We start from the raw sequence: 17,877 nt of genomic DNA, 5'->3' as shown, positions 1-17,877 counted from the left end.
ATAAATGACCGAGCCACAGCGTCATCAAGCGCAGAATAAAGGGTTCCTGTCGCGGACACAGAAGATCGCATTCTACGCAACTATTTTGTATGCCGTTCTCATCTTCCTGCTGTCCCAACCGACGATTCAACGGCAGTAAGTCATACAGCTTATTGGTAACATCTATAGTAGTCCTTCTCAACACATTCCCAAATTTTCAGTGTAGCGTATCAGCATTACCTCTCCGAGCCATTCCGAGGTCGGCTTGATGTTCCTGAGAAGTACGGTCTCGCTCGTACGTCCTCTTCTTGAGCGTGTTTCTCAGTTTATCGATCATACTGCCTCTTATATGGTGTATATCTTGCACCTCATGTACCTATGCACATCGGCTCGCATTCGTGAGATTTCTCCATTTTTTGTGATTTTGTGTAACTGTCTAAAGCGTTGTATGTCATGTACGGCGTCTCACACCACCCTGCGGGAATCATTCTTGACAGTCAAACGTCTTGTCCGTATATTGAGGTTGAAGGCCTTGTGTTGATGCTGTTGTCTCTCACAGCCGGAAAAACCCTCAATACGAAGATACTGACATCGGACAACGTCACGCTCGGCGCTTGGTTCGTCCTCGCCGATCCATACTACCAATCTCTCCGTTCCGGCGGGCATCCCACGTCACAGCCGTCTCTCGAGACAATCCAAGCAGCAATCCAAGCATATCCCACTATTCTGTATCTTCATGGCGCAGCCGGACGGCGCTCTACCACGTGGCGCGTGCAGGGCTATAATGCGTACACGTCTCGTATGCAAGCCAACGTTCTTGTGATCGATTACCGCGGTTTCGGTGACAGCGAAGGATCACCATCTGAGGCGGGTCTGGCCTCGGATGCATACGCAGCCTGGACCTGGCTCGTCGAGCAGGGCGCAAGGTCCCACGATGTATTGATTTATGGACACAGTCTGGGCACCGGTGTTGCTGGCAAACTTGGCTCGCGGCTAGCCAGAGAGAATGTGAAGCCTCGGGGGATTGTACTGACTGCTCCATTTTCGAGCCTATCTTCCGTGGTAGAGACGTACAACATCTTTGGCTTCCCCGTTCTGCAGCCGCTACAACAGTTTGCGTGGGGAAGAAGTGAGTCCTGGTTGGTTTGGAGATCGCGTGACCGACAGCTCAAAACGTTCTAATGTAGAGTTGATCAAGCGACTGACAATTGAAGAGTACAACACGCTGTCTGTCATCAGAGTGAGCTAGCATACCTCTCTTGCGATCCACAGCATCATTTATTATTTCCGTGTGCAGGAGTTCAACGTTCCTACCTTGATCGCACATGCAGTGAATGACTTTGATGTTCCTCATACACACTCCCGCACGCTTCTCGACCATCTGCTTGACCCCTTACTCCCTCCCGCCGTCGATCTCCCATCTGCACCTGGTACTCCCATGTCAGAAGAGGGGTATGCGGCCTTCATCGAGGTGCAAGGCAAGAGAAGGGAAGCAAGGGCGACACTGGTCAGAAAGGTCGAAGTACCGAACTTCGGTGTGGTGGAGGAGTTTGACGGTACATATGGGAAGGTCATTTACGTTGAGACGATGTGGGGCTCCCACGCCTTGGTGGGGTTGCAAGAAGGCGTGCAAGATGCCATAATTTCGACGTTTCGTTTGGGTGGTCGTTTGTGACGACCCGCACGTTCATCTAGATTCTATCACACATAGATGGAAAGTCCAAAATTTATGATGGTTCTAGCACGAGAAACGAACGGTGACTGAATGTGGTCTCAAGGATTGCAAAAAATGTGGCTCATGACGCAGAAGCCCCCGCTCCTGCGGCCATAGCGTACAACTTCTCCACATCTCCGCTCTCCTTCACCAATGCATGAAGGTGGCCATTTTCATTCTTGAGAAGTTCGCTGGGCTTGCCATATTCAACCTAAGCCGGTGAATGTTAGTAAACGCCAAGTCTGACTCGTCACGGCTCACAATTCGACCCGTATCCAGGACCATCTGTACAAGAGTTGATTAGGTCAACACATACACAAGGACGTCGATGTGCTCACAATTTTATCTGCGTCCATGATGGTCTGGAGACGATGTGCGATCGTCAGCACTGTGACTCCGTTCTCCAGTTCCTTGCGCAAGGATTCTTGGATGACGGCATCGGTGTCATAATCTGCGCAGCGATGTTAGCCTGACAACACGGGCAATTAAATCTCGTGATCCCTCACCAATAGCGGAGGTGGCTATTCCGGAGGTGGCAATCAGTAATCAAGTCCTATAGATTAATACCGACGTACCTTCATCCAGAATCAGGAGCTTGCTCTGACGCACGATGGCCCTAGCAAGCGCCAGAATTTGCCTCTGGCCGACCGATAGGTTGCTTCCACCGCTGGATATTTGGGTATCCAGCGTTATGCGGCCCTCGTCCATGTCTTGTTGCAGGATGAACAATCCAGCCGAGCGGAGTGCATCGTTGAGAACCGCATCGTCGTAGTCCTCAAATGGATCGAGATTTTGACGCAGCGTTCCACTGAGGAGCTCGGGCTGTAAAGCGAGCGCCTGAGTTTACGCACACGGAAGGGTCACTGGAGGATGTACGAACCATTTGAGGGATGATGGTGATATGTGAGCGGAGTGCCTCGAGATTGAGGTTATCAGTTGGAAGACCGTCATAGAATACCTTGCCTTCCGTCAATATGCACCGTAGTAGAGCCAACGTCAGGGAGCTCTGTGATAGTGTCAGTAATGGACACGTAAGTAAGACTTGTGAGGCTTGCTTATATACCTTGCCACTTCCAGTGCGGCCCACTATATAGCAGCATAATTCGTTATCACAATAGTACATCCATCATGATGGACACATACCGATGCCCACTCGTTCCCCGGACTTCACTTCGAATGAGATGTCTTTCAAAACAAGGGGGCCATCCTGCCATTTCTATGAGACTTGACTCCTTGAATTTTGATATCACCACCCACCGGTGAGTATCGGGCTGACAGGTTCTCGACTTTCAGATCTCCACTTGAAGGCCAATATGCCGGAGGAACTCCACTGTCAGTAGATTTAGGTTCCTGTTCTATGTCCATATACTGTTTGATGCGCTCCAGGCTGACACAATATTAAAGTCTGCGCCCCTCAGTATCAAACGTGATTGGCATACCTGTTTGCTGAACCCCTGCCGTCAGTGTTTTATTCAATATCAGGTCATTATGGTCATGCATGTACCGGAAATTTCAAAGCTATTGAACATACGGATCCACCACAGGATCATGCTGCTGAATCCAACTAGCCAAAATGAATAAGCAAGGACTCTAACTCCCGGACTGCTCACGTACCTGCCATGTTCAATGAGAAACCTATCTTCGAGGCACTGGCCTTGTCGACATAAACGAGATACACAGCAAGGGCCGTTGAGAAGAGAGCGCCTAGAGCCTCGATCCGGATGTTTATCCATCTGGCTCTATGATCAGCATTGAGCTCAAGCTGTTTGAGGATTGCCTACCGATTCAGATTCCAGAATATCCTCGCCGTCCGAGTGTACCTATTAATTCGTGCATAGGACTCCTTCTTAAGAGCGCTTTCTGCACCGTATGCCCTTATGGAGACTACTCCGAGGGTAAGTAATTTGATAAAGCGAGCGGTAACATCCACATACCAAGGCCCGCGAATGCAGCGCCAAACAGGCCTAAAACAGGAGCTTGTGCAGTGCTCTTCTCGCGCTTGACAGACAACTGTGTCTTCATATACAGTTGTCCAATACACCCTCCTACTGCTACGAGCAAGACTCCAGCAATCAAGAAAAGTGGAGACATGAGGACCACAGCCGCCAGCTTGACAATCATTGCGTCGCTCATGTTCATGATGGTACCGAGTATCCTAGAAATGCTTCCATCGACTGTCGCAGACTCAATTAAATGGGGGGCAGCATAGCGGGATTAAATGCTCACCCTCGCCGATGTCTTGCGTGCATCGAGTGATGATGCGGGATGTTGGTGTTTTATCGAGCCATCTGTGAGATCGTTAGCCTCACTCTCCTTATGACGGGTCCATTCTGTGAAGCATATAGTTGAGTCGTGCACAGGTGGCCTGATACGACCTAATACGGTGTACGCCGGAGGGCCACATGTGCACGCCATCTCGTATGTGCCCACAGATTTGGCAATATTTGTTGAAGACTGATCAACATTACCTCAACGTGGTACCAAGCACGCATGCAAGCAGGGAATTGTGGATGACTTTTGAGGCTCTGATGGACCCGAACGTGTACACAGTGTAGTGTGCGGCATACAGTGCCAGCGACGCTAGCATCATAGAACCGTACACAGACAGGTAGCTGTGGTGTTTCAGTCAGATGGTGTACGAGCCGTAACTCATACATAAACATACAATGATGCCTTGACCTCATTTGCGGGATGCTCCTCATACTGCCGTGCCCAATAACCTAGATACCACACCTGGAGAGTGTCGAATAAATCTGAGACGAGAAGGGCACCAACGCAACCGATCCAGAAGAGGATTTGGTGTCCACCTCCAAGGTTCCCCAAGTACAGCTTCACTGTACAATAATTAGTTCTGCATGCGGTTGGAGATAGCGAAACCTACTTGCTGGCCAGCCAACGTGGCCTTCAGCAATCTCCTCCTCCAGAATCAATTTCCCACTGGCCTTCTTGACACCCTCGTCAGCGTCTTCCGCAATGGCATCATATTCGACGTTTTCGACAGCTTGGCGGTCTTTTTCCATTTCAGCAGCGAGTATCTTGTCATGCGCCAGAGCGCTCGAGAGCGATCCTTGACTTGAGACTCGTCCATCGATTCCAAGAGCGACAACAAACTGAGACACCGGGCTCGCCATTGCGACATTATGAGTCTTAAAACGCCATTGAGACTCAAGGCTAGTGATTTGAGACATCACTTACGACCAGGAGAACGGTTCGACCCCGGATAAGGTCACCTTTCAAGCATTTCTCAACTATCCAGCGAGCAGTGTGCACATCAAGAGCCGCCAATATCTAAGCGACATCAGCTTGTGATAATAAACATCGATTGATTGTACTTACGTCATCAAGCAACAAAATTTCAGCGGTTGAGTACACCGCACGGGCGAGGGTAACCCGTGCCTAAATAATTCTTAGCCTTAAAGCTGAAGTCTCATGAGTTCCCAGATGTATCACCTTTTGGCCTCCACTACGTGTCCGTAAGGGTCAGTGATAACTGAAATGAGATAGATCGTACAAACCTGAGCGTTATTCCTTTCTCGCCAACCTCTGTCATATCACCGGCGTCGAACAGTTCCAAGTCTCGTTTCAATCCACACTGATAAACAACTGAACAGATCATTCGCATGTATGTCACTCATTCACAACAGACGGCTTACCTTGGTTGTACCGTGCTTCGTCGTACGTTGCACCAAACAGGATGTTTTGCTGATGCGGCGCATAAGCTAAAATAGCACCGCGTACGCAAGACTCACCCGTATAGTTTCGTTTTGTACCCATGACTCCTGAGTAGCGAATGCGACACCGCCATTGCGAGGTAGATTGACGTAGGAGTCTGATCCTGACGGGATGTAGTGCAATTCACCTGATTACCATGTTCAGTACTTCATACCCAATCCGAGATCCTGGAGCCACCGTACCCAATAAAGCCATCAGCATCGAGGTCTTCCCGGAGCCTGTAGGGCCGACGATGAGATTGATGCAACCCTGCTTGAATGTGAGCTCGTTCTCGATGCGTAGCACGAATCTCCGCCGTGAGCGGCCATCAGGCGGTGCCTGCTCTTCATTGGCCCATGTGAACGTCGCGTCTCGGAAGCCAATCACATTAGGATTTGTAGCACTGCCATGGCTATGGATTCGTCGCTCGTGAGGATTGGGACTATGAGTTTCAGAGAAGTCGTCCAGCAGTTCCGTCTAAACCAAACACAATTCAGAAACGAACAGCGGTTTGAAGGATGCAGACTAACTTCGTGTAAGAAGGCGTTGAGACGATCGAGCGACACTTTCGCTGTAGATAATGGCGTTATATGACTTTCCCCTAAGAGGGCAACAAAAAATACCTTGAATGAATGCCGGAAGCAGCCCGAAGGACATGTGGATCTGGCCAGTGAACATTTCAAACGCTAGATCCATCTAAGTAAGTGGGCTCAACGACCAGTCGTAGAACTGCATACCAGTCATGGAGGAGAAGACCTTCGACGCTTTGAACTCGATATCAGTCACCTAAATCTCTACTGTAGTATTGCTACATCGCTTTACCTGTTAACTCTTGCCGCATGACAACAGTCTGCCGAATATAAGCTATTAAATCTCAGCTCATCAGTGGCAGATTGTTCAGAAAACATACATAAGTCCAATATGTGACGATCATTGTTAACAGAGGGATAACGTTACTGAAATAAGCAGTGTCAACGGTGCAGCAAGATGCGGGCATCAGACTTACGCAATGATGGCGTTGAAAAGATGCAGCAGTCTGCTCTTTGTCAACCAAACTAGTTCGTCATCACGCTTTCCCGATATCTGACGCATCAAATGCGACTCCCAGCCGAACAACTTGACCATCCGGATCACATTCAAGGCTGGCAATTTCGCGAGAGTTCAGATCATCATATTCACATGTGCGGACGTTTGCGTACCCTCAGTTGCGCTTTGAACACGGTCATCCGTCTAGGAACGCGTTAGCGTGAGTTACCTTCGACAGCGAATTACTTACCTTCTTCGATCGCGTAGATTGTACCCCGCGTAGCAACTTCGCAAGCATGCCAGGAACAGGAAGTAGTACTATAATGACGGACATTCCGGCGAACGCGCTCAAGAAAGAATGAGTACGTAGGACGACGGGTATAAGGAGAGTGCTGGACATACCTCCATCCAAGGATTGTGTAAAGAAACCAGACGGAAAACACTAGCTGAAAAGGAACTCGTATAACTAGCAGAGAAAATTCGTCAGTACCGAGAGACAAGCATGTCGCTATAACTTACAGATCTGAGCGAACTCAAGCCCCCTGGTGATGTTTGCGAGATCACTCGTGATCAAATTGTTGATTTTACCAACAAGACTTTTGCCCTTGTCCTTGTCCTTGTCCTTGTCCTTCGCTTCGCTTGCTGTCGGCTGAGGCAACACAGCCGCCGGTTCGGGGGTGCCTTGCGACTTTCGCTTGCCCTTAGCTGACTGAGTGCTCGCAGCGGTCGAGCCTGCGAGTGTCTCTTCCTCACGATCAGTGGACTCATCCTCACTCTGAGCCGCACTCGACCGCACAATCGACGCATTATCGGGTGTCACGGGGGCGGTGGCTACCTCCTCCGATGACTCGGCTTTCATACGGATCCGAAGGGCGTGGGTGAAGACGAGCTCGGTGACAACAGCCTCCAACTGCACCGACACTCTCATCTGAGCGCGTGTCAGTAAGCTTACGCAAGAGACGCAATTGGAACCCTACCGAAGCCATGTAGTATAATGAAAAGAAAATTGTTCCTGCCATTGGCCCGATAAATAGCCATGTGATCCAGACCCAAGGCCGCACATCGGCGTCGGAACCACCACTCTCGACATATCTGCAGAGGATTTTAGCCACTGTAAGTTATCTAGGAGTTGTGTCTGACTACTGACCCAAGTAGATACTTGATTCCTATCGGACTAGCGAACTCGGAGAGGATCTGCAAACGTATCAGTGACAGAACATAAGCATAAAAGTCACAGGTATCGTACGTAAATGAAAAGCATCGTGCTCATGATGAAAATGTCAACGCCTGAGACATTCAACATATTACATCAGTATAATCGGATCACCGAAAGCATGCACCACGTACGGAAAACCTTAAGCAGGCCCCACCCGATATGCCTGTCTTTGACTAGTAAAGGATCGAGCTCCTGAGGAATGCGTGTGTTCAGGCAACGAGACGATGTGATATTTTAAGACATACCTTGAACGCTCGCTTGACCAGGTTCTCCGCGCTATCAGTATCGGCCAGGGGTGGAAGCTCATCGAGTGGAAGATGCGGCATGCGGTACGCTTTCATCACCAACTTGTCCAGCCACGAGAATAACATGAGCGACAGGATCGGTGTCGTCTGCTCAGGATGCGGTTGGGACGATGGATTCTACATCGATATGGTGAGCGACGACAACTGGTTGTATCGTTCAGTATTCTCACCTTAGCATCGAATGGCTCGTATATTCTCGGGGTAAGCAAAGGAATGATGACCGCCGCAACAGTCAGACTGGCTATCTTGGCCCAAAGCAACACCCCCTCAGAGGTATCGAGCGGCTTTTGTGTGAACGTCGCGTATGGCCATACGTCGCGATACAAATATACTGCCAAAGTGCAGAGTAGGACAAGTGTGGCATGTCCAGAGGCAATCGAGCCCCACACCGGTTCGGCCAATAGAGGGACGAATGACAGGACCAAAACATATGCCTGGACACCCATTGTGAGCGCTGGAAATCACACAAAGACATGGTATGACACTTACGTATGTCAAACAAAGGCCGCCTAAGACCCACGTCTGTGAAAGACCAAGTGCCGACGACTCGTCATCAGACAAGCTCACAACCCAGGAAACGATCGACAATGTCAACAGCACTGCACATGCGACCAGCTTGCCAAAGTTGAACGCAAAAATAGTCGGCCCCCCTCGGGGAGTGTCATGACGCGCAACATTGACTTCGGCAGCTCCTTCTTCGGAAACCACTGTATCAGAATCGGCGCTATCCGTCGAGCCATCATTAGGAGCCGACTTTCTAGCAGACCACCTTCTCCACAAGCTCATGTACAGCAGCTGGAGGAGGAAAACCACCAACGAGACGCATCCCGCATACGTCGGAAATGTCAGTGTGTCGGAGAAGTCGCTGCAGTCATACGTGAGATTAGAAAATATTTTGGAGCGCGCAGACATACGTGACTTGGTGTATGTAGACCTTCATAGGAGAGAGAAATGCCGCTTCCAGAGGAAGCGGTACGGACAAGACTTCCTGCGTCCCAAGCCTCATCCTGACCTAACTTATCGGTGCGGTACTTGAGTGAGAGGAAGAATCAGGGCTAAGTGCCGCGATCTATCGGTATATATACGCTTTGCAAATGAACGCAATACGACGCCCATGATATAGGCTTCGAAAGCCCGATCTGCCCGTCACCTCTGAGGAGCCGCTCGAGTCACAGCTGAACCGTATTATTGGTACTTTGAAATGCTGGCGCTGATAACAGCCTGTCAATCAACCAAAACTGGGCTAGTGGTATCTTCTGTCCCAGGCTCCGACATGTGCTGTGTTGATGCGAAGGGACAGGATCACGGATTGCGAAGACCAACCGGGATAGACGTGAGATCACCGCTTCAGTCTGAGAACGGAACTTGTCCCTCCGAAACAGGCGGAGAGTCATCGCCCCGAAATTACGCTTCGTTGCCTTGCCTGTATTCTTTCCAACTTGGCGCTCCAGGATGAGTGCTATCAGTTCCAGAGTGTCGTCTCTGTCTTTGATGCAACTCGAAGCTGAACGGAGTGAAAACAAGAACTCCATGCATCATGCCCCGGATCAAGCTTTCAGAACCATGTTGACCGTCCAAACGGCTATCACGTGGCTATTAATAACCAGATCCAGGAACCTCCAGAAATTACATTAATGTTGAACGTTGAACAGCCGCCAAGCCCATCCGATGTAGAAGTTTATGCCACATATCCACCGCCGCTGAGGGTACCGGCGCCGTGGGCATAACACGGACATCAAGTATCCTCATCCTATCTGGTGTAGCTGACCAGGATGCCTCCAGTTCCTTCAAGCTCGTCCCTGCATGTTACGACCAAATTATCAACCCATATTGGCCCAGGACAGCGGCCTTCGTGGGTGCACGGTGAAGAGCGGCTTATCTTGAACTCACTCATGATTTGCTGACCCCGCGTACACTTTTACGTATGTGGCCTGAACCATAGGCATAGGAACTGCCTCTTGGGTAATGACACATGCCATCGAGATGACTGCTGAAAATCGGGAGCAGGGTACTATTTGGAATACTCAGTCATAGCGAGAGTATAACTGAAACCCGACTATCATAGACGCTCCATGTTGCGAGCATTACCACTGGTGCCTGGCTATCTAGTTGTCTAGTCTCCGGATTGAATTATAAGTTCATTCAAACATCCACACAATGAGGTAAGAAGAATCCAAATCTAGTCAGTGAATGAATATCGAAGCCGCCCCAAATCGGTTTACATGCCACGTAGGGGCAATTAGCAAGTCTAAGTCAAGTCTGAGGGTCCCGAGCCTGAGGTGCACAGTACCTCGTGTGGAGCTTATGTAGGATCTCTTCTGGTCTCGGCGCAGCCTGCGAGTTGAGGACAGGTCACAGCCTGCGGTTCAGAGGATTTTCTGCAAGGCTCTCTTTCCTTCGTGCTAAACCCGTGGCCTGCCTTTTAACATTCGATTCCACCTCCCACAGACGTTCTCTAGACATTGGCCAGCATGGTGAAACAAGGCTACGAGTATTTGCCCATTCCTGGGCCGTACATGCTGCTCAACTCGAGGAGCGGAACCGCTCTCGACCTTTCGGGAGCAGATCGCCAGACTGTAATAGGGTATCCAGCACACGGGGGAGAAAATCAACAAGTATGTGTTTTCTATACTCCTCCGGGGCTGATTCTGATTGCACCATCAGTGGGAGTTCATACTGAGTGGCAACGGCTATGCCATCCGATCCGTCTGGCTTTCCGACAAATACGATTGCGGCTTGTACTTGACCGTGCAGGCACTCCAGGATCATGCACCCGTCATTGCTACCCCATTTCCAGTAAGCTGGGACGTGCGTCCAGTAGACGAAGGAACTATTCAGTGAGTGCTAACATGTTTGAATGCCAGCCTGTGACTTTCTTATAGGTGTTCCCCAGGATCTACTGGCCGAACACTGATTTCGTTCTCGACTTGGCAGACTGGGGAAACGCCGCTCCTGGAACGAAGGCAAGTGTCGGTGGGGGTGCTATCAGCTAAGCCTATGAGCTCACCTTTAGATCTCTCCACAGCTTCAACTGATGAAAATCAAGCCGCGGGAGTCTTGTCAAATCTGGAGATTGGTTTGTCAAGAGGAGAAGCTAAAGTATTCACAAAGTCAATCCAAGCCGTCAGTTACCGAGACCGTCATGGAGACCAAAGACGATTATCGCATTACTACCATCAGAACGACGACGACGACGGCGACGACGGTCACCACCGTCATGGGACCAATGGCACGTACAGCATACTAGAAATTGTTTGCGATGGTCGGACAGAGATATGATGTTGTGTACAATACCATGCACATGCACTTGATGCACACGATATGCGAAGGTTGAGAGGCCGAGAAGCGTACTCGGTCTGCTTTCGCTAGCGCACATGATCTTTCTCAATTGTCAGACCCTGAAAAGAATGGCGCCGCAATTGAAGAACATGACAGAACACAAATAAGCAATGTTGCACTCAAACTACGCAGAGTATGACAGTCGGCCTATCCAAGAGATACGTTATCAGACGTCAGATCCAAACATCATCGGAGACAAACAGCAACCCTAGATCCGAACAACTGCACGAAATTCCCCGTCCAATCCACGAGAAAGACATGAAAACCTTCACAAACACACTACAATTCATTCACTGTGTCATTGATCGCCATGGCCAATGCCGTCGGGTCCGAGCTTTGCCAGGCGTCCAGGTATAGGATGTTCGGATATGTGGCGGGAGTGCATGCGGAGTACACGTCCGTGTACAGGCTCGCCGCAGCCTTTTGAGCCAGCTCGAGGATCGTGGGTACACCCGTCACCGCGGATGCCGCGTTCAGCGTCAGGGTCCATGACAACAGGAACCACTGCGCATCCGGGTCCGTTCTCACCTCCCGCATTTTCTGCAGTTGATCGCGGGACATCTCGTCGTTGTGCTCGGTATTCGAGTACGAGTTGTAGGCGTCCAGTTGCGCGTAGGTGTAAAACCCGAGGTTGGCGTAGTCACCCAGTGTGACGGTATTGTCGTCGGGCTGGATGATGACGACAACCGCTGCTTCGCCATTGCCAATGAACTCGCCGAGGGGGAGTAAGGTGAGGTCGACGGTATCCGGATTCGAGGCGACGTAGAGGTGATTGATGCCCGTCAGAAGCTTGAACAAGTCGTCCCATTCTTCTTGATTGAACGCTTTGTAGTCACGCCCTGCGCTCGTGTTGCGATCGTGGGACAAGTTGAAGATGATGAGCTCCTTGTTCGAATTGGTGAAATTGTTGATCTGCGAGACGATATCCACGAAGAACTCCCCATTCCCTCCCTGCCACCCCAGCGGATGCGCTAGGTCAGAGTAGTGGCCCGAAACGTATTGTCTCCCGCTCAAAACAGGACGACAATCGAAGTAGCGTACTCCACGATTGAGCTGATCTCCGATCGAGAACGTCTGAGTGATCGTGTTGGACGTATTGGAGAAGGCAGTACCGCCGGTGAGTCTGTACATTCCGGAGTCATGTGATCCAGGAATGCAGAGGTGGCGGAGCGGGTGTGGCCCAAGTCTCGCGATGTTGCTCTGCATCCATGCCGATGGCGGGTTGGAAGACGAGAAACCGCCCTCGCTTCCAGATAAGATAAAAGGTACGATGCCATTGTGCTTCCAGCCAAGGCCGATCGTGCTGCCCTGAGCGTTTCCCACGGTCGCCATGGTCTGAAGCTGCACCTGCAGGAATCGCCAACGCGCTTGGATCTGAAAGGAATACGATGTACCGGAAAGGGTGTATGTGGCATCCCCCGAGTCGTCATTCACATCCTCGAAGATGTCGCCAACCCATTCCACATAGATCGAGACGGAGGAGTCTGGGGTGATGATTAGCCCCGCTTGGAAGTACAATGAGAACGACTTACAAGCGGGTATCGTGGAGAAGTCCTTGAACGGCCATGATTTCATTTGATAGCTATGCTCATAGGTGAGCTCCCATGCGTATGGCGTACCATTTATGAGAATGAGTTTTCCGCCTTGACCCATTGTATGTGAGATGGAGGAGTTGTGGTCGATGAGTGAGGGCGAGAAGAGATGATCAGAGATAAAGAAGAGGCACGCGGGCCACAGCAACAAATGGCTCGTGTTCGAGATGACGAGGCGGATTGGTTCTATGGTTCATGTATTATAAATAGCTCGTGGCCATCAGATGCGCTAAGAATGAAACAATCCATATGGCCATGCTGCGGCGATGCTTACTTCTTCGCGCCACAACAAGTTGGAACGTCTGTATTTATTCAACTTCATTCGATGGAGCAGTAGATGCCTCTCGCATTAATTGACACAATCAATATTTTACCTGAGTTTATAGCACTTCGCATCTCGCAGCGCTAACCGTGGAAGACTGTCTGAAGAGTTCAGCCTGATTTATTGTTCATAAAGCAAAGACGCTGATCGCTGGATTGCTGTTGGCTAGGTCTTTGCGGGCCCATATCGGACAAAAGTGGCCAACGTGGTTATACCTGGGTAAGTAATTTTGTCCAATAGAGGCCTTCATATATGTCACCTCGGTTCGAGTTGGCTATGTTCAGCAAGAACGCGGTATAGTCTGGCAAAAGGACAGCGACTGAAGCTCACCTCTTCTTAAAATCACGCGAGGGGCGATGGTATATTCACGAATGAAGACCCGCAAAAAATATAGCCCTTGGAGATGAGGTGCCTGGATAACGATGAGTGTAGTCGCTTTGACACTTCCTGGTGAACCGAGCCCTGACACGCAATCAGCCTGAGCTGGGTGTAACAATGAGAAAGTGCAAGGAGTTTCTCTACAGAGAATTCGACGAGAGTCACAGACAACACCTTCTATGCGCTCAAGAACCTACAAGATGTTGAGCACCAATGCCATGCTAGCGTCCTGGTGACCAACTTGGCAGACCAGGTACAGGAGCCTACAGGAGGCGCTCGTCCCGAGCGTTGATTGGGCGTCAAACCCACCGCTAGAACTTATGCAAAGACTTGCATGATGTCGACCCCATTGCTAGCTGAATTGCCTGAGCTCTCTCACCTATCGTGAGCGCGGCACTGTCCTGAGAGAGACCAGTTGCTCAGACTGGAGTAAACCACAGACGGGATGACCTGCAAGAACTTCTCGTCGACCCGGTCTACTTCCAGGCTGTGTTTCATTCCCTGAACCAAGTGGAGGCCCTATACCGCGCCCAGGCAGAGCTTGGGAACGCCAACGAGACGATTGCAAGTGTGTACTTTCCTGCTGCAGCCACTGCCAGTATTGCTTTAAGCAGCCGTCAGAGAACAACCTCGCGCTACAGGAGTCGCTCTACCAGCTCAGGAGCGAAACAGAGGAGGCGTTCAACGAAGCGCGGGACCTCGAGGCGAAGTGGAAAGAAGTAGAGAAAGAGCAGAAAGAGGTCTACCAGGTCCGTCCTGTCAATCGCATGTGGGATGTGGGGATCGTCGTCTGAAGGCGCAGACAGCGTTTTACCCCTCAATTCCTTCTAATGCGATTAAGGCATGCTACGACCGCGCAAGACGACACATCAGAGGCCCGAGCAATTGAATTCGTGCAAGCATCCTCGGTTGAGCCCACCATTGCAGGCATGAACAGCAGGAACATTGACGATTTCGTGCGGGAGTTCAGAGAGCTCAGGAAGGTATACCACAAGCGCGTCATATGGGGCGATCGCTGGGCGGCAGGGCAAGTTGCCTGGAGGGACGACTAACACAAACATTTATGTTTGCGTACGTCGTGATGGGGAAGTTAGATAGCCTGTCGTTGCCTGCGTCGTAGTATCATTCAATTCACTCTCGAGGACCATGCAGACTGCCAGAAACCATTGAGAGGGAGTGATAGCCGAATATATGCGTGAGTACAAGATCGTGACGGGTCGTACATAAGGTCGTACACACATCTATGCTGATACAGCTGACTAGTAGTGCAGGGTCCACTAGAATATGGATACACCACCTTCGAACCCGTGGTGGTTAAGAACACATGGCCAGACGTCCGAGTCGAGGTAGAGGAAGTGGTGATATGGCCCGCTGTGATGCGTTAACGATTCCCGACCAATATACCGAAGACGGCAATGATGATGGCACATAGCGCGAGTGCAATGGCGACCGCGACCATGCGGGCAGCAGGGTACAGCCCCTTCAGGAGCAGCGACTGGATGGTAAAGTACCGCACAACGCCAATGACGAGCGTGCACAGGCCGATGATGATAATCGTCGCGCCCAGGGGACGAGTGTACTTCTGTAGCCTCTCGTTCGACGTGCTCGCGATAGTGAACAGCTGTACAAGCGCTGCAGCGCCACCAGGATAAGGACAGCTCTGAATGAGCCAGAGCTCGAACGGACAACAAAAGAACACACGCACCGACGCCTGTCGACGCAATCGCGAGGCTCGTCCGCACGTACGCGAGGAACGTACGCTCGACCGCGAGGTGGTCCCGCGCGACGCTCCCCGAGTTCTCCAACGTCAGCGCCGGGTTCCACTTGTGCCACAGCGCCGCGACCCCCTCGCGCCGTCTTCGTCGGCGCCGCCGTCCGCCGTCGGTGGTGATGTCTACAGTAGGCTCCGTCGACTGTGCGTTGTCCGATACCGTCTCCTGACCGTCAGACCCCTGGCACAGCTCGTCGTCGCGCGTCTTGGGTCGCTGGGCGGAGGCACGCGAGGGACCTGGCGAAGCTGGCAAGTCAAAGGGGCTCTGGGTTGCTGCGGGCGAGGTCATAAATGCAGATGTGGCAAACATGGCGTGCGAGGCTGAGGACGCGGGGCGACTGGCGTCGGCGCAGCCCGCTTGGGGCCAGTACTTGTTCATCTGGTCAATTCCGAATTGCAGTGGCCATGATACGCCCTTGTCACTTCTGGAAACGACCCGACTCGGAAAACATCTTGGAGCTGCAGGCACGACTGTCGCGTTGTTTCGTGCCGAAGTGGGTGCGCCTACGACGGGGAACATAGACTTTTGTTCGCGATAAAGCGAAGCTATCCAGCAGTACGACCCATAGTGAAAGGATGACGCCAAGTACAAGAAGCACGTCGGAGTGTATTGTATTGCAGAAGCCCGGAAGTTCTCATCAAAGGGAGAAACATGTGGTGGGCGTGTGCTCGAGAATAGCCCTTCAGGCGCTCGGGCCTCCCGCTACCGGGAGCGCCGCGCATCTCCTTGCAGAATGTCTATTTACACATTAATCACTGGATGTTTGATACCCCCGAAGCATGGATGCAGAACGCTGTCGTGATCATTACGCTCTGTGCACGCTGTGCGGGACAGTGTACGTGACACGATGACCGAGGTGTATGGATTACGGAGCAACCGCCGTGATTCCGGCCTCCTTTAGCTTGGCTATCAACTGGTCGACGTTCTCGACCTAAGACGATATCAATGAGCGAGACGAGCAAAATCCGGAAGCGAGATCACTGACCTTGCCACCACCCAGCCGTTTTGGCGGTTCTGCCACCTTGATGGTCTCCAGACGGGGTGTGAGGTCCACTTGGAGATCTGCTGGTGTCAGCTTCTCAATGGGCTTCTTCTTGGCCTTCATGATGTTTGGCAGTGACGCATAGCGAGGTTCTGTGCACCACATCAGTAAACGACGACAACTGCTAATGAACCCGGATGTGACGTACCATTCAGACTGAACGCAAATACGTTAGTCAATCCACACCTTCCCTCACCAAGAGTAAACCTCGCTCACCGGAGATCCGTCGTCACAATCAAAGGCAACCGGCACTGCAACTCCTGCAGCCCTCCGTCAATCTCTCGTGTCACATTCGCCTGCTTCTTCCCCACGTCCACCTCGACCTTGCTCGCAAACGTCGCTTGCGCCCAGTCCATCAGCCCGGCGAGTATCTGTCCCGTCTGCCCTGCGTCGTCGTCGATCGCTTGCTTGCCCATAATCACCAGGTCTACGCCTTCCTTCTCGCGCTGGATGACCGCGCGCAGCGCTTTCGCTACGCCGAGCGGCTCCGGCGCTGGTGCGCTCTCGGGCACCTCGACATGGATGCCCGCGTCCGCACCCATCGCGAGCGCCGTGCGCAGCGTCTCAGACGCCTTGGGCGGGCCGATGGTGACGACCTTGATAGACTTGACGGTGTCTTTGAGGCGTTCACGGAGACGCACAGCTTCCTCCACCGCTATAGCAGCATCCCGTGAGCGACTCCGTGAAGCAGAGCGGGAAGGTCGCGGCTTACGAACCGATCTCGTCGAACGGGTTCTATGTGGCAACAGTAAAGCCCAGTAGTAAGAGCACAGCAGCAGGCATGCGTACCATAGAGTGTTTTACACTAAGGTCAATGCCCTTCTGGTCAGGGTTGACACGAATCTTGACCGCATAGTCGACTGTCCTGCACCACTCTTAGAACAACTGTAATATTTGCACATGTGAATCAAACATGCCGTTTTATGGGCACCAAGATGTTCAGCAGGCGTGCTGCAGAAGGCCTCATCTCTCCGGAGGATAGAAACAGAGAATAGGAAGCCAACGACGAGAAATTCAGAGCCTGGATCAAGAGTAGGGCGCGGTGAATCTGGAATTGCTTCCTAATTTACTTTAAATTAGCAGTCAGTCTATTAGAGGTTCAAGTGCTTATTAACGTTAATTAGCAGCCTAAAGCGGTAAATCTCAGCATTGACCGTCAATTACCAGTCCAGGTCCTCCGCGCGAACTTCGACCGCACTATCAGCCAGAACATCCCGCAGGAATCCAGCAGTCAGATCAACAGACTTGTCGGCGAGGAACACTCCCAGATTGACCCAGATTAACACCCATGTTTCCGACCTAGATAAATTACCGATAATTCACTGATAAATAAGGTCGCTGTTAATTAAGGTAACCAGATTCGCCGCGGTACCGATCGGTAATGATGCATTGATGGGTGATCGCCGGCTTAACCCTAACACAGTATGAGACCTAACCATAGTGGATCACGATCTGCTTAAGGTCACTATCTACAACTTTTG

At 51.3% G+C, this 17,877-nt stretch overlaps 8 protein-coding genes across 8 annotated transcripts; 4 read left to right on the top strand and 4 right to left on the bottom strand.

The window, feature by feature from the left end:
• Positions 1–4: 4 nt before the first annotated feature.
• POSPLADRAFT_1050278 (hypothetical protein) lies at positions 5–1,654 on the top strand (the record flags this gene model as incomplete). Its single annotated transcript, XM_024479950.1, has 5 exons — positions 5–135; positions 201–274; positions 539–1,108; positions 1,167–1,219; positions 1,277–1,654. 5 exons carry the CDS (start codon positions 5–7, stop codon positions 1,652–1,654), a joined length of 1,206 nt encoding a protein of 401 aa, XP_024334053.1.
• Positions 1,655–1,775: 121 nt separating this feature from the next.
• Positions 1,776–8,957, bottom strand: POSPLADRAFT_1050277 (hypothetical protein; the record flags this gene model as incomplete). The annotated part of the gene is made up of 30 exons (XM_024479949.1): positions 1,776–1,904; positions 1,955–1,978; positions 2,032–2,144; positions 2,269–2,515; positions 2,574–2,699; positions 2,757–2,779; positions 2,837–2,909; positions 2,951–3,080; positions 3,624–3,848; positions 4,162–4,305; positions 4,359–4,527; positions 4,575–4,839; positions 4,889–4,981; positions 5,030–5,089; positions 5,144–5,156; positions 5,209–5,285; positions 5,347–5,412; positions 5,561–5,881; positions 5,969–6,100; positions 6,315–6,360; positions 6,411–6,546; positions 6,681–6,748; positions 6,833–6,896; positions 6,950–7,358; positions 7,408–7,522; positions 7,578–7,624; positions 7,892–8,068; positions 8,122–8,385; positions 8,441–8,816; positions 8,866–8,957. The coding sequence occupies 30 exons, from the start codon at positions 8,955–8,957 to the stop codon at positions 1,776–1,778; spliced, it is 4,224 nt and encodes a 1,407-aa protein (XP_024334052.1).
• A 1,465-nt stretch (positions 8,958–10,422) lies between these two features.
• POSPLADRAFT_1157702 (carbohydrate-binding module family 13 protein) lies at positions 10,423–10,792 on the top strand (the record flags this gene model as incomplete). Its single annotated transcript, XM_024487227.1, has 2 exons — positions 10,423–10,566; positions 10,616–10,792. The coding sequence occupies 2 exons, from the start codon at positions 10,423–10,425 to the stop codon at positions 10,790–10,792; spliced, it is 321 nt and encodes a 106-aa protein (XP_024334051.1).
• Positions 10,508–11,270, top strand: POSPLADRAFT_1067942 (hypothetical protein). The gene is made up of 4 exons (XM_024482249.1): positions 10,508–10,566; positions 10,616–10,747; positions 10,816–10,914; positions 10,977–11,270. The coding sequence occupies exon 4, from the start codon at positions 10,986–10,988 to the stop codon at positions 11,196–11,198; it is 213 nt and encodes a 70-aa protein (XP_024334050.1). The 5' UTR covers positions 10,508–10,566; positions 10,616–10,747; positions 10,816–10,914; positions 10,977–10,985; the 3' UTR covers positions 11,199–11,270.
• A 299-nt stretch (positions 11,271–11,569) lies between these two features.
• Positions 11,570–12,943, bottom strand: POSPLADRAFT_1157477 (hypothetical protein; the record flags this gene model as incomplete). Its single annotated transcript, XM_024487191.1, has 2 exons — positions 11,570–12,774; positions 12,823–12,943. 2 exons carry the CDS (start codon positions 12,941–12,943, stop codon positions 11,570–11,572), a joined length of 1,326 nt encoding a protein of 441 aa, XP_024334049.1.
• Positions 12,944–13,919: 976 nt separating this feature from the next.
• On the top strand, positions 13,920–14,634 carry POSPLADRAFT_1157774 (hypothetical protein; the record flags this gene model as incomplete). Its single annotated transcript, XM_024487236.1, has 4 exons — positions 13,920–13,966; positions 14,023–14,150; positions 14,204–14,331; positions 14,389–14,634. The coding sequence occupies 4 exons, from the start codon at positions 13,920–13,922 to the stop codon at positions 14,632–14,634; spliced, it is 549 nt and encodes a 182-aa protein (XP_024334048.1).
• Positions 14,635–14,963: 329 nt separating this feature from the next.
• On the bottom strand, positions 14,964–15,642 carry POSPLADRAFT_1157454 (hypothetical protein; the record flags this gene model as incomplete). The annotated part of the gene is made up of 2 exons (XM_024487185.1): positions 14,964–15,214; positions 15,288–15,642. 2 exons carry the CDS (start codon positions 15,640–15,642, stop codon positions 14,964–14,966), a joined length of 606 nt encoding a protein of 201 aa, XP_024334047.1.
• A 577-nt stretch (positions 15,643–16,219) lies between these two features.
• On the bottom strand, positions 16,220–17,363 carry POSPLADRAFT_1157446 (hypothetical protein; the record flags this gene model as incomplete). Its single annotated transcript, XM_024487184.1, has 6 exons — positions 16,220–16,285; positions 16,340–16,517; positions 16,613–17,051; positions 17,113–17,131; positions 17,186–17,269; positions 17,310–17,363. 6 exons carry the CDS (start codon positions 17,361–17,363, stop codon positions 16,220–16,222), a joined length of 840 nt encoding a protein of 279 aa, XP_024334046.1.
• Positions 17,364–17,877: the final 514 nt, after the last annotated feature.

The sequence above is a fragment of the Postia placenta genome (genome assembly GCF_002117355.1).
Source record: "Postia placenta MAD-698-R-SB12 unplaced genomic scaffold POSPLAscaffold_19, whole genome shotgun sequence".
NCBI lineage: Eukaryota > Fungi > Basidiomycota > Agaricomycetes > Polyporales > Adustoporiaceae > Rhodonia > Rhodonia placenta.
This window is presented reverse-complemented; position numbering and strand designations above follow the sequence as displayed.